Source organism: Podarcis liolepis (genome assembly GCF_965112155.1).
Source record: "Podarcis liolepis genome assembly, chromosome: 8".
Classification (NCBI taxonomy): domain Eukaryota; kingdom Metazoa; phylum Chordata; class Lepidosauria; order Squamata; family Lacertidae; genus Podarcis; species Podarcis liolepis.
In genome coordinates this window covers 88,641,914-88,656,862 of record NC_139560.1, presented here as the reverse complement: position 1 = coordinate 88,656,862, position 14,949 = coordinate 88,641,914, and the positions used below count along the sequence as shown (strand labels likewise).

The 14,949-nt window shown below is 47.3% G+C and overlaps 1 protein-coding gene and 1 long non-coding RNA gene across 2 annotated transcripts; one reads left to right on the top strand and one right to left on the bottom strand.

Annotated features, from left to right (window-relative positions):
• Positions 1-1,278: 1,278 nt before the first annotated feature.
• On the bottom strand, positions 1,279-4,616 carry LOC310714411. The gene is made up of 2 exons (XR_014529722.1): positions 4,523-4,616; positions 1,279-2,886 (listed from the first exon to the last, which is right to left on the bottom strand). It is a non-coding gene; the product is annotated as an uncharacterized lncRNA (long non-coding RNA).
• A 212-nt stretch (positions 4,617-4,828) lies between these two features.
• THBD (thrombomodulin) lies at positions 4,829-8,503 on the top strand. The gene has a single exon (XM_083519442.1). The coding sequence runs from the start codon at positions 4,915-4,917 to the stop codon at positions 6,454-6,456; it is 1,542 nt and encodes a 513-aa protein (XP_083375568.1). The 5' UTR covers positions 4,829-4,914; the 3' UTR covers positions 6,457-8,503.
• The last annotated feature ends 6,446 nt before the right edge of the window (positions 8,504-14,949 follow it).

The window sequence follows — 14,949 nt, the reverse complement described above, 5'->3', positions numbered from 1 at the left end:
CGTACGGGCAGGGGTACCTTTACCTTTATATGAAGAATTGGTGCTTGGTGGTGCCAAGACTGAGGCTGTAAAAGATACCCCCCCCATAAATGCAGTGGACTCCCTCCCAGCATCCAAAGAATGAAAGCAAGAGACGTAGGAAGCAGAAGCTTGATGGCATTATCTGCTAAGTGTGGGGGAAACTGGCCACATGGCACTCTTCCTGTCTAGACATCTACTGAAAGAGGGTTCTGCAGTGAGAACCCTTCTAACTGTCTAAAATGCTACAGGAAAGGAATGAATATATGAGCTGCATATACATTTAAAGCATCCCCCCCCCCGCAAGAATCCTGGGACCCATTGTCTACCCTCTCGCAGCACCTCACAATTCCCAGCCCCCAGTGGAAGAACTGGACTTTAAACGTGCTTTAAAAGTATGGCATGTGCAGTCTTGGACTTAGATGTGCCATGGGATTATTCAGCATTTTATCTAACAGCACGGCTCTCTGTCCTGGTGAGATGCCAGTTCCCTCTCGGGTGTTGACTGCTTGCTCGCTCCTTGGCAGTCCTTGCAGCTGAATCACTCCAGACCACCTCGCCCTTGGAGACGGAGGGGGGATTCCAAAACTTCAAAATTCTTTTTCTTTCTAAAGGTCTACAAACTGACGCAGGCAGCTGTTTCTCCTATTGAGAGTGTCATGCTCCTATGAACAGCATCTTACAAAAAGCACCATTTACTCAGAGGGTGCCATGAAGCATCTTGGGAGGCAAAAAAGCATCTCTGCCATTGCACAAGAGGGGACTGAGGGCAAATGTGACAAGCTCCACAGCTGCTGCTGCTGCGGAGGCTCTGGCAATGAGAAACACCGGGGGTGGGGATGGGGGGTGGAATTACATTTAGCATTAATATCACAGCCAACAGCTGCAGCATTAAGAGCCAACATGAAGCCAAGTGGATGTATTGTGCAAGACTTTCTCTTGAAAGTGTTACTTCAGGCAGCAATTATGTTTGTTGCAACTCTCCTGATGCTTGCTGTAAGATGTACACACGTAATACTCCCTAGATCATGAGACTTTTAATCTCAGGGTCGTTAGGCAAATGATTCCTGCATTGCCAGGGGTTATACCAGATGACCCTTGTGACCCCTTCCAACTTTACAATGCTATGATCCTATGTGCAAATGAATATATGCATCCCCAAACATGCAGGGAGAGGACTCAGAAATGCACATTTCCCCGTCATACTTTTATGAGAACATGGACGCGGCAACACTCACCGTTACCACGACAAACACAATGTGTAATGTAATGTTGTGTAATGGATGAAGTATTTCTCTGGATTCCCTTTTACAAGATTGCATCTGACAATGAAAGACACATAGCTATTCTGTGCACCAGAACTTGGTCTGTACTGTGGTGCGTATGCACTTCACTCACTAATAAGAGGAGCTCTGATGGATCAGGCCAGAATCCTGTTCTCACTGCAGCCACCCAGATGCCTGTGCGAAGCCCACAAGCCGGACACGGAAGCATGCAGCCTCAGATCCCGGAGGGGGTGTAAAACTGTAATGAGTAATAGCCATTGATAGCCTCATCCTCTCTGGACTTGTTTCAACCCCTTTTTAAGCCGCCCGTCTTTCTGCATCTTGCAGTAGTAACTTCTAACTATGCACTGTGTTAAGTTCTTCCTTTTGTCTGTCCCGAATCCTCCAATATTCAGCTTCAGTGGGTGGCCCCTGACTTCCACTATTATGAAGGACAAATAGACAACAACTCTCCAGCCACTTTTCTCACGCTGTATATAAACGCCTTCCTCTGCCCCAGCTGCAACAAAACATGTCAGGCGGCAGGCGCTGCAACCTTCCAGCGGCTTGACCTCACCCCCAAAGGTGCGCTCCTCCACTGTCTCCTGAGACAGACAGATGCCAGCACACATAATTTGATACATCTCACCATGCCCTGCCTCTTACTTACTTTTTCTCTAAACGAAAAACCCCCAAATGTTGTAATTTTTCCTTGTAGGGGAAACAGTCAGCGTATGCTCTCTACTGCACCCCATTTTCACTAGCAGAAAACCTTTCTGGCACATGCCCCACATATCAAGTCTAGAGTACGATGCTTCCCTAGCATCAACTGGAGTTCTCCCTCTTGTTTCCTTGCTGTGGTTCTACGTCTGACCTTGTGCTCAGGCCTTTCTCTGTTTTGTAGTCAAATCCATGGGCTTTGCTGCTCCCATTCATCCAAGAGCATCATGGGTCACCCTGTGCTACTATCAGACCGGCCCAGTTCCATTTCCTTTCCTCGTGTGATGTGTCCGGTTGTCACCTATGATGTTCTCTGACTCCCTTTTCAAAAGCTACTGAAAAGGGAACACAGGATGCTAACCACCAATTTTCCATGGTCAAAATGCAAATGACTCTACATCCCATTTCTTTAAATGCAGCTGTGATAGTCTTTAACATTTCGTACATTTAACGCACATGACTGCCCCCCAGGAATCCTTGGTTCCGAAGTGTCTTCTGTGGGGAGTCACTACCAGCTGTTACTGGCAGCTGCATTCCAGGACCCCTCCCTCACTGTCACCCCAAATATATCTACTTCTCTACTTCCTGTTCCCACAAGAGTCTTGGCTGCTGCTGGGAAGTCATTGCAAAATGGCCAAGGTCCTTCCTTAGTAACAGGCCAGGAAAGTGATTGATGAGATTCCAGCTCAGGGTCATCTCTGTTGTTTACTCTTCCATCAGCTCCCGATGGAAGTGGGAAAGCAGGGCCCAGCTGGCAGCCTCTTCCATGCAGAACCCCTCGTGGTTAATGCAAGGGAGCTGAGCTAGCAAGACCCAAAGCGGTTTTATGAGTTCCACTGCAACGTTCTTGTTGATGGATGCAGTTTGGCACTGGGCATTTCCACTGGGGAAATAAAAGTGGGTCATAAGCTGAATGAATGAGTGATATATTTATAGTATCTATATACTGCTTTTCAGACAAACCTTACAAAGTGGTTCATGCAAGGTTATCATAAGAATAAGCATCTTCTTTTTTTAAAAAAAGTTACAGGAAAATGGAAAAGAGCCTTAAAAAAATCTGTTACTGCTTCTTCTCCATTTCCCAGGGCAAGGTGGTCCCACAGATGCCCCTGTGATGGCAGATGGGGGGAGGCAGGGGCCACTCTGGAAGGTGGCGGCAATTTCCTAAGTTTCTTTTGCACTTCCATATATTTCCCATGGGACGCGGGTGGCGCTGTGGGTTAAACCACAGAGCCTAGGACTTGCCAATCAGAAGGTCGGCGGTTCGAATCCCCGTGACAGGGTGAGCTCCCGTTGCTCGGTCCCTGCTCCTGCCTGCCTAGCAGTTCGAAAGCACATCTAAGTTGAAGTAGATAAATAGGTACCGCTCCGGCAGGAAGGTAAACGGTGTTTCCGTGCGCTGCTCTGGTTCGCCAGAAGCGGCTGAGTCATGCTGGCCACATGACCCAGAAGCTGTGCGCCGGCTCCCTCGGCCCGTAAAGCGAGATGAGTGCCGCAACCCCAGAGTCGGCCACGACTGGACCTAATGGTCAGGGGTCCCTTTACCTTTACATTTCCCATAACTGACCTGAGTGAGCTGGCGTTATGCGGCAGCAAAGAGACTGATCTCCCCACCCCAGTACCAAACCTGTTCTGTCATGAACTCAGAAGATGGCCTTTGGCAACGCATGTTCTATCCCATCCCACCGGAAAATTGGGAATAGTAATATTGCCTAGTTCTTGTGCTATGTCTGCCTCATGGCCTGTGCCCTGTCTCAAGTGCTGTTCCTGGTCATGTTTTGAGAGACAGAGATATATGAAGTACAACCAAATCCATTCTGTTAAGCAGCCTTTTTGAAAAGGAAAGTGTTATGATCGGTCCACTCACTGCTTCAGAAGTCAGAACACCGTTTTAAGAGATTAAAAGCAGCAGCAGCAGAACCTCCCTAGTGGACAGGTGAGGTAACCTCTGTTGAGAGCAAACACACATTACATATACAAGCAAGACCTGATGTTGTATACTGGCTCATCCAAACTTGCCTTTGTGCTGCCTTTCCCTGTCCAAGCACTTTTTTCTTTTGCCTGGCCTTTCCCCACAAAACTCCACTCTTTGCTGCTGAATCAAAACAAACAGCAATCCATGGAAAAACTGAATTGCCCTTTGTTCCTATTCAGTGTTAAAGAGGTTTTCCAGGGGACAGGGGCAGACCTGATCTTTCAAGTTTCAGTGGTGCTCTGAGCCAGGCCAAAACTGGGCATCCCTGCCTTTCGCCTTCTGTTCTGTGCCTGCCCCAGGCCATAGTTGCAACGCCCTGCAGCCCCTCCCTCAGCTCAGCACACAGTCAGGCTCCCCTAAATCCGCCTCGGCTTGGAAATCAGTGAGGCAAAACAACACCAACCAAAAACTCCGAGATACAGGCTGGGAAAGGGCGGGCCTGTGCTTAAGAAGGGTGGACGGCTCCCAAGGTTGTACATGTGGCGCAAGGGATAGGGAGCGCAAGAGAAGCAGAGTCCGCGCTGCCACCCGCAGCCAGGCTCACTTATCTCGCGCGCGTCCCCACTGGAACGCAAACACGTGTTGAGCGGCCGCCCCTCGCGGAACTCCCGGCTGCAGGTCCGGGCTGCACGTGTGCCAGGGATGAGGCGTCTCTTCGGGACGCTCGGGGTCTCCGGGAGGAGGGCGGGTCGGGCGCGGCGGGGAAGCGGGAGCCGGGGGCGGAGGGCGCGGCCGGGGCGCGCTCTTCGGCGGCCCTTCCTCCGCGCCGGGAGCCCCGCCTTCCGCCCCTCCCGTGACTCCTCGGCCCCGGGAGGTTTCCTCCCGACGGGCGGCGTTTCCCTTCCCTTCCCGGAGCCGCCGTCCCCACCCAGCCCTGGCCGCCCGGAGGCCGTTATAAGCGCGGCGCGCCGAGGGCGGGAAGCTTCGCCCGCCAGGATGCGGCTCCTCGCCCGGCTCCTGCTGCTGGCGGCGGCGCTGGCCGGCCGAGGCAGCGCGGCGGCGGCGGTGGCGGCCCCTTCGGGCGCGCAGTGCCTGGGCGCCGTGTGCTACGGCTTGTTCTGGGGGGCGCGCAGCTTCGCGCAGGCCAGCGCGGGGTGCGCGGCGGGCGGCGGGCACCTGATGACGGTGCGCTCGACGGTGGCGGCCGAGGCGGCGGCGGTGCTGCTGGGCGGCCGCGCGGGCGGCGCGTGGCTGGGCCTGCGGCTGCCCGACGGCTCGTCGTGCGTGGAGCCGGCCAAGCGGCTGCGCGGCTTCCTCTGGGTGACGGGCGACGAGCGCACGGACTACGAGGCCTGGGCCGAGGCGGCGGCGGCGCCGGCGTGCGGCCCCCGGTGCGCGCTGCTGAACGAGCGGCTGAGCTGGGAGGAGCGCGCCTGCGACGCCGCCGCCGCCGCCGGCTTCCTCTGCGAGTACAGCTACCCCGGCGGCACGTGCGGCCCGCTGGCTCTGCCCGCGCCCGCGCCCGCCGTCTCCTACCTGACGCCCTTCGGCGCCCGCGAGAGCGAGCTGCTGGCCGCCCCGCCGGGCACGGCGGCCGAGGTGGCCGGCCTGGAGGCCCGCCTGGAGTGCGTCGCGCCCGGGGGCGGCCCGGCGCGGTGGGGCTCGGCGGCGCCCGGCGCCTGGGACTGCCGGCTGGAGAACGGCGGCTGCCAGCAGCACTGCGTGGCCTCGGCCGGCGACCCCCTCTGCATGTGCAGCGAGGGCTACGCGCTGGGCGCCGACGGGCGGAGCTGCCTGGACGTGGACGACTGCCGGGCCGAGCCGAGCCCGTGCGAGCAGGAGTGCGTGAACACCCAGGGCGGCTTCGAGTGCCGCTGCTATGAAACCTACGAGCTGGTGGAGGGCAGGTGCCTGCTGAAAAATCGCAAGTGCGAGGAGTTAATGTGCGAGCACGAATGTGCAGCTGTCGAGGGAGAGTATGGGTGCATCTGCTCTGAAGGATATGTGCCCCATCCCCAAACGCCGAATAGGTGTGTGATGTTCTGCAATGAGACCAGCTGCCCAGCTGAGTGCGACCCCCACACCGGGGACACCTGCTACTGTGCAGATGGCTTTATCTTGCAAGACGACCCAGATGGGACAAAGGTCTGCGTGGATATTGATGAGTGTGATTCTGGAAGTTGCCAGAAACTGGAGTGCATTAACGTGCCAGGCAGCTATATGTGTCTCTGTCCAGGTGGGCAGTTGTGCAAGGAACCACCAGATGAAACAGAGTACTCTGGTGACGCTGAAACTTATTCCACACCCTCAGTTCCCTCCTTTATCCCACCCAAGGAGGAAGATGCTGGCAGAAGCCAAGGAGCATTGATTGCTATCATTGTTAGTACCACATTGATGGTTATAGCGTTAGTAGCGATTTTGTGCTACTTGGTGAAAAAACACTGCACTTTACCCACCGTAATGGATTACAAATGCCAACAAGCCGAGACTGGGGTGCCATTGCAGCAAGTAGTCACCCCAAGCAGCGCCTCTTCCTGACGGAAAATGTGGACCTTCACATGTGGAGGGAAAGAAGTGGGAATGGGGGAGAGCTAAATTATTTGAATACTGGATGGGAAATGCCTGTGAATTCCCCTCGGAACCGCTGTGCAAACACCGCTTCTTGAGAGTGGTCCTACAAATGCCATGCATTGAGGTCAATGTCAGTGTGTACTTTCCTGTACATGAGCCCCAAGGCAAGAGAGAAGGGGCAGCAGGAGGGCGGCTGGACTGCATTCAGTGCTAGGACTTCTGCTCCATCTGCTCTTACTCCAGATGCAGCATTCATGATTTCTTTTTCTCTCTCAACCAGACATGAAACTAACGGTGCCTTTCTTATAAAAATGACTTTTTGTTAGTTTTGAAAACTTGGTTACCTAAAATAAAAAATAATAAAAAGGGGCTGTATTTTATTAGCATTGTTTTACAATGTATTGATACTGGTGTATTTCCAGTCTGCTTCATGCATCTGATAAAAGGTGTTTGCTACAAAGCCTATGCCACATCAACCACTTAGGATACAGAACTACTGTGCAACTCTCAATTTATTTTAATGGTCACTGTGTCAGTAGAACTTCTAATTAGGATCGACGTGTAGTTTTTATGTGGCAGGAGCAGTTTTGCATATTTGCAGTTAAGAAGGTGTGTTTTATGTAGCAGCAACATTAGGAAGCTCCCTTCCACCGAGTCAGACCGTTGGTCTATCTCAGTGGTTCCCAACTAGGGGTCAGAACACACCCAGTGGATCCACGGCCCCATCCCTTGCTCCCCCCTTTTTGGTCATTTTTGCATGGTAATATCACAGATTTTATGGTCTGTTTTTTAGTAAACCTAAAAACCTTTGCTTATTAGGGGCTCCCCCACATTTTGTTAAAAAAATGCTTTGCAGAGGTAACTACCATAGAGTTATCAAAATTTTCAAAAGTAGGGGGTCCATGCCTTGGCTTTTGAAAAATAGGGGGTCCTCCATGATTACCTAACCGGGAACCACTGGTCTATCTTATTCATTATTGTTTGCACAGAGATTCAGCGGGCCGTGGAGCTCTGCCATACTTCCCCCCTCATCCCAGTGAAATATCTGTTTTACAATCTCATTTTCAGGCTGTGGGGTTTTTTGTTTTTGTTTTGCAAAACAACAAATTATTTAACATTGCCAAATTCAGAAACATAATCTGAAGGTATTCAAACATTTATTTTGCTGAACTGAATTCTTTTGTCTTCATCCTATTTTCTTTTCCATTGCAAAATTTTCACTGATGTCTTTGAAAGTGGGTTCATGCCCTTTCTTCTTGCTCCTCAGTATCATGGTGGGGAAATCTGTATTATGGTGTTTAATGTCTTCATTTCAGACTTTTTTTTATTAAAAAGGTGGTAAAATAGACTTCAGATCCAATTTTAAAACCAGTTCCATATCAAATCAAGCCTAGAGCTTCACATTGGAAGAGCTGAAGACAAATCTGAACTTCAACCGGACCCTGAAGAAGTCTGCTTTAAAGATTTATCTCATCTGTGCCTTTTGTGAGTTAGGACTCCAGCCTCGCACTGTGTTCTTGGTAAAGAGTGAACAATCCTACAAAAACTCTAGCTGAGCTTAGGCTTTTTATTTGCTGGACACAGTTCTGACTAAACAACCTTGATATTTACGATTGTGTTAAAACGTGACTTTTTAAAAAAGTGAAAGTGAGTGGAAGAGGTCTTTTTCATCAGCTGTTTTGTAAACTTCATAGTTGCAAGTATTTATTTATTTATGGGATATATATCATTGCAGAATAATGGTTCCATCCCATGGGTGAATAATAAAATTTATATGTAAAGTACAATAGCCTTCAGACGCTGGACACAGGCTTGTGTGCCAGTCCACCATATTTCACTTGACTGAGACTGCAGTCCCGTCACATCTGGGAGTAAGCCTCACCCAGTTCAGTGGTACTTGCACCTGAGTAGGCTGGGTTAGGATTGCAGCCTGATGCATGGAATAGCCAGCCTCCCCGCAATTGCTCTGTACAATTATGAAAAACATAAGTTAAATAAAACCACGTTAGCTTGATGCCTATCCTTGAATAATAATGCTGTGATTGTGACAATACTGATTATACAATAATGGTTCTATAATATGATAAAATTTCTAAGGCCACAACTGTATGCTCGCCTGGAAGGAAGTCCTTTTGAACTTAATGGGGTTACTTTTGAGTAGACACATGGGACTGCACTGTTAGGATTAAGAAGAAACAGGGTGATAATCCAGCAACATTTCGTTCATGGCTGATGCTGAACTGGTTTTTACTGCTGGATGAATCAACAAAAGCTTTAGTTTGTTGATCAGTGGAGACAAATTTAAACTGGTGGGGCTTGAGTTTGCATTTTATTTTGAGGTTACTTTTGCCCTGATATGTTACGGTTAATGGAGAAAGAAATACTGTACTACGGTAGATATGAACTTTTCTGCTAATAAACATGACTTTAAAGCTTTTTTCATTTATATTATGTAATATAAGCATCATAGGTGCCAGCTCCCTTGGGCCCTGGGTGCCCAAGCACCCGCAAAATTACCCATGAATTTCAGCACCCACTGCCCTGGGCACCCACAGGCGCAGGGCCACGCTGGCACTCCTGATAAGCATAATGTAGAATGAAACTAAGCACATCATCACATGAAAAAGGGGGAAATCTCAGAATTCAAGTGATACAAATCAGAATTCATGATTGTGAGAGTATTTGATTATATAATTAGCAATGGATCCCTGAGCTTTAATAATTGATTGATTCTGTGCAATAAAAAATTAATATGCTGTTAATTTCTAAAAGCTAAATAATTCCAAAACTTTTTCTAAGCTGGGTTTGTAAACATATATGGCAGAGAGGTTCAGGTGTGCTTATAGGTAATTCTGCTTATATGAAGGAACGTTATCCAGGTATTAGCTGCTTCAGAAAACTCAATAGCTCCATTTAATACTGTTTTCCAAAAATTTCCTCTGGTAGTGTTAGCCTTTTTTTTAAAATCAAATTGTAAGTTATCTTCAGTATCTCAAAAAGCAACCATATTGTTGGGGATTTGGTAATATTGCAATTCATCCCTAAATTTATTCAGTTAAAGCCAATTATCAATCAACTAAAAATCTTCATTTGATTGTTAGCCTCAATTTCATTATATACACAGATCACACCAGAAAGCCTGTTTGTTTTTAGTACCAGGATACCCAGATTTGTGACTTGCTGTGGTGTTTTTTGCATATGCAAATCATTTTCAGTAACATGGATCAGTGTTGTAATTACCGTACAGTGGTACCTCAGGTTAAGTACTTAATCCGTTCTAGAGGTCTGTTCTTAACCTGAAACTGTTCTTAACCTGAAGCACCACTTTAGCTAATAGGGCCTCTTGCTGCCGCCGCACCGCTGGGACACGATTTCTGTTCTTATCCTGAAGCAAAGTTCTTAATCTGAAGCACTATTTCTGGGTTAGCGGAGTCTGTAACCTGAAGTGTATGTAACCTGAAGCGTATGTAACCCAAGGTACCACTGTATTTACTTGAATCTAATGCTCACCTTTTTTGGCCAAATTATTTTGCAAACATTAAGGTTCGCATTAGATTCGATGGCACAATTACATTTGTCAGCATATACTTTTTTCGTTTCAAGGTTCTGAAAATTGAGGTGTGCATTAGATTCAGTGGCGCCTCAGACTTGAGTAAATATGGTGCTTACCTTCCTAATCTCCTTTCCCTTCCCTGGGATCTGGTTTACCTAAAAACAATATAAAATACAACCAATTTTAATAAAAATTCCAAAAAACAAAAGATAGAAAGAAAACTAACGCAAAACACTGATCAAATCTCTCTCTTTTAAAAAGAGCCCTCAGAAAAGGATAACATCAAAGCAGCCAATTTGCCTATATCAAAGCAAGCGAATATAAACATATATGAGCTCATGGTTAGAATCATAGAATCATAAAGTTGGAAGAGACCACAAGGGCCATCGAGTCCAACCCCCTGCCAAGCAGGAAACACCATCAGAGCACTCCTGACATATGGTTGTCAAGCCTCTGCTTAAAGACCTCCAAAGAAGGAGACGCCACCACACTCCTTGGCAGCAAATTCCACTGTCGAACAGCTCTTACTGTCAGGAAGTTCTTCCTAATGTTTAGGTGGAATCTTCTTTCTTGTAGTTTGGCTCCATTGCTCCGTGTCCGCTTCTCTGGAGCAGCAGAAAACAACCTTTCTCCCTCCTCTATGTGACATCCTTTTATATATTTGAACATGGCTATCATATCACCCCTTAACCTCCTCTTCTCCAGGCTAAACATGCCCAGCTCCCTTAGCCGTTCCTCATAAGGCATCGTTTCCAGGCCTTTGACCATTTTGGTTGCCCTCCTCTGGACACGTTCCAGTTTGTCAGTGTCCTTCTTGAATTGTGGTGCCCAGAACTGGACACAGTACTCCAGGTGAGGTCTGACCAGAGCAGAATACAGTGGCACTATTACTTCCTTTGATCTAGATGCTATACTCCTATTGATGCAGCCCAGATTTGCATTGGCTTTTTTAGCTGCCGCGTCACACTGTTGGCTCATGTCAAGTTTGTGGTCAACCAAGACTCCTAGATCCTTTTCACATGTACTGCTTTCAAGCCAGGTGTCACCCATCTTGTATTTGTGCCTCTCATTTTTTTTGCCCAAGTGCAATACTTTACATTTCTCCCTGTTAAAATTCATCTTGTTTGTTTTGGCCCAGTTTTCTAATCTGTCAAGGTTGTTTTGAAGTGTGATCCTGTCCTCTGGGGTGTTAGCCACCCCTCCCAGTTTGGTGTCATCTGCAAATTTGATCAGGATGCCCTTGAGTCCATAATCCAAGTCGTTGATAAAGATGTTGAATAAGACCGGGCCCAAGACAGAACCCTGTGGCACCCCACTAGTCACTCTTCTCCAGGATGAAGAGGAACCATTGATGAGCACCCTTTGGGTTCGGTCAGTCAGCCAGTTACAAATCCACTGAGTGGTAGCATAGTCAAGACCGCATTTTACCAGCTTCTTTACAAGAATATCATGGGGCACCTTGTCAAATGACTTACTGAAATCAAGGTAGGCTATATCCACTGAGTTCCCTTCATCTACCAGGCTTGTAATTCTGTCAAAAAACGAGATCAGGTTAGTCTGACATGACTTATTTTTCAGAAATCCATGCTGACTATTGGTGATCACAGCATTCCTTTCTAGGTGCTCACAGACTGTTTGCTTAATGATCTGCTCCAGAATCTTCCCTGGTATTGATGTCAGACTGACTGGGCGATAATTATTTGGGTCCTCTCTTTTCCCCTTTTTGAAAATAGGGACAACATTTGCCCTCCTCCAGTCTGCCGGGACTTCGCCTGTTCTCCAGGAATTCTCAAAGATGACTGCCAGTGGTTCTGAGATCACATCTGCCAGTTCTTTTAACACTCTTGGATGCAGTTCATCTGGCCCTGGAGACTTGAATACATCTAAACTAGCCAAGTATTCTTGTACTATCTCCTTAGTTATTCTGGGCTGTGTTTCCTTTGCTGAATCATTTGCTCCAAATTCTTCAGGTCGGGCATTGTTTTCTTTATCGGAGAAGACCGAGGCAAAGAAGGCATTGAGGAGTTCAGCCCTTTCTGTGTCCCCTGTTTGCATTTCACCATCTTCTCCTCTGAGTGACCCCACTGACTACTACTACCCCACTGGTTACAACTACTACCAATTAATTGTGAGGTTATCTTGACTACCAAGATGGCATATGTAGAGCTCCCTAGGTGACTCTTAACATCCAGCAGCAAGAACTGACTAACCTGCATTACTGATACAGAAGAGTGAGTTTACACAAGAATATGTTAGTGACTTGACAGATGCTTTTCAAAAAGTTGAACATTGTGTGGCAAAAATGAGAGTGGAAAGGATGTAGTACTTTTCCATCCAGGAAGAAGTGACTCTGCAATTGGAAGAAATTGCCTAGCAAGAATGCAAAATGTATGTCTTAGCTAAAGAAGATTAGCTAATCTATCCTTGCAGATATGGAAAGGCTACTTCTGCCCTTTCGTAGAGAACCTTTACACTGATTTATTGACAGAAAAGAAGGTGACTTGGCTGCAAAGGCTGGCAACCACCTCAGGAGGAAGAGGTGTTGCAGCAGACACCCATGCCTTCTGAAGAGGGCCATGTCTTGGAGGAGGAATTGCTTGGAAATTCTAATGAATGAAAATAGCTGTTATTCTCTATATCCCTTTGCTGAGCTAGAGGTGCTGTGCTTTGCCCCTCCTTCCAGGAAGGAACCCAGTTTCCTCAGGGAGCATTCAAATGTTGGCAAGCTTCTCTTAGACATATATTCTCACCCCAATACCTCGCAGCAGGTCAATGCAGCTGCTCTTGCCAGGCAGCCTTGTGGAACCAAGGTGGTGATCATATTTCTTCATTCCCCCACACTTCCTTGGCTGCACTCCTTTGCTGTGTGAACATTCCTAGGTATTCTCACTGTCTGCATGGGTCATTTTATTGCAAAAATAGAAATCTTCACACACTGTCTGAAAATGCACAGGGCAACACAAAAACTACTGAATGATGATTTGACAATGCTGTTGTCTGGATGCTTCATAAAAAGCATGAGAAGACTTCCGCGGAGGCAGTTCAAGTTAGTTGGCTGGAATATTGTTGGATGCCGGTCATGGCTGTACTATCAAAGGGCCTAAGGATACCTCTCTGAAGAGATGGAAAACCTATTTTCTAAAACAGACATGGCTAACATGTCCCCCTTCAGATGTCCCCCTACAACTTCTCTCAACACGAGGGCATTGTGTTGGCTGCTCCTGCTCTAAAGGTTCCTATGCAAGTCTTTGGGTGAAATGTCATATGTTAGCCAGGCAGGAGTTACGCAGTTGGTATTCTCTGTTTTTCTCCACCAAATGGGCAGCTGAGCATTTTGTAATGGCATTGTTTTAACAGCTGGCAGAGAAAATATTTTTTTGTAGGAAGGCTGGATTTTTTTATCTTCATGTAAGCTTTGGGGTTTAGATTAGTTTTAAAACATTTGATTACAGAGAGTTAACTATTGTCTCTCTATGAATGCATGTTGGTTGTCCTGTGTGCATTGAGTTCCACCTGCCAGGTGCTTTTCTTGCACCAGCCCCACGGAAATGAGTGGAAGCTGCCTGCCTGTGCTCTCGCATATCACCCCACCTCACTTTTCACTATATTCACAAAATGGCATACAAAAAGGAGAGAAAAGAATAAACATACGGGATAGAACATTTGAAACATCAGAAAATAGAAAATAAGACAGCTTTCATAGTGCAAATTGTTGTTGCTAATTTATTTATACCCTGCTTTCCCCCCTGATGGGACTCAAAGTAGCTTACAGATTAAAAACAAGATGCAAAGGCATCTTGAAAGTGTTTCAAACAAAAGGCTGCACTGGAAGGCTGAAATTTTGACCTGATGAGCCACTGGGGAAGGGTGGTCTTAACATCATTTCCCATTTAAAATCACTTCACCAAACTGCTCCTTGTCCCTTTCCTGCCCCTGAACATCTCTGTCCCCCCCCCTTACTCACCATCCAGGGCATGGAAGTAGCCAAGAGGGGCAGGAGAGCAGCTGCCTCCTAAATCAATGAAAATCTGAGGATCTGCCCCCCCCAAAAAACAACCCCTGGCTATGCTCATGGTGCAAAGTGTTGCTGGTGGTGGGATTGGGTCCAACTGAAATCCTACAACTCCGCCGGGTGGCTGAGCCATCCTCTCCCCCTTCTTCCACGTGACCATTCTTCTCCTCAGGCATTTGGTGGGGGTGGGGATTTCCTTGTGCATTTCCACTGACCACAAAAAAGCATTTTTAGTAAAAATAAAATAAAAGTTATGCTACTCTTAGATAAAAGCGCACACTAGATGTTCATCCTGACCTAACACAACAACCTGTTTCCCAAAACATGCAGCGCAAACAGAAAAAATCTTTCCTGAAAGCCACCCCAGCAAAGTCTATGGAAGAAAACCATAGACCACTTGCTGAAGTATCTCATCAAACTTTTAACCATTTTAAGCCGTTTCTTACCCTTTCTACCTCAAATTTGGCAGGGGTTCTCCCCATACTTACCACTCCCACATGACCAAGTTTCAAATTGGTCTGTTGAACCGCTTTCTAATTGTGAGCCATACAACCTACTTCCCCCCACCCGATGGCTCATGCTGAACTCACCCTTAACTTGGGGCCATTCCTGCATTTAAAAAATCCAACTAGGGCTCAGTATTTGGGTGATAAATACTTGCTCAACTCACTAGTGAAATGTAGGTGAAATATTTTATTGTGAAATAGTAATGGTCAAGTACTTACAATTTTAACTTAGTAGAACTGTTAAAGATGAAAAGAGAGCCAAAGACATGCAGTGCTGACCAAAACCTGGAGTTAGTTATTTGACGCTTGAATCCTAGAGTTGGAAGGGACCAGGAGGATCACCGAGTCCAGCTCTCTTGAACTTGTAACCCTGAGAGGAACAGTCTCAT

Coding starts and splice junctions, on each gene's coding strand:
- THBD (XM_083519442.1), top strand. CDS start 4,915: ATGCGGCTCCTCGCCCGGCTCCTGCTGCTGGCGGCGGCGCTGGCCGGC.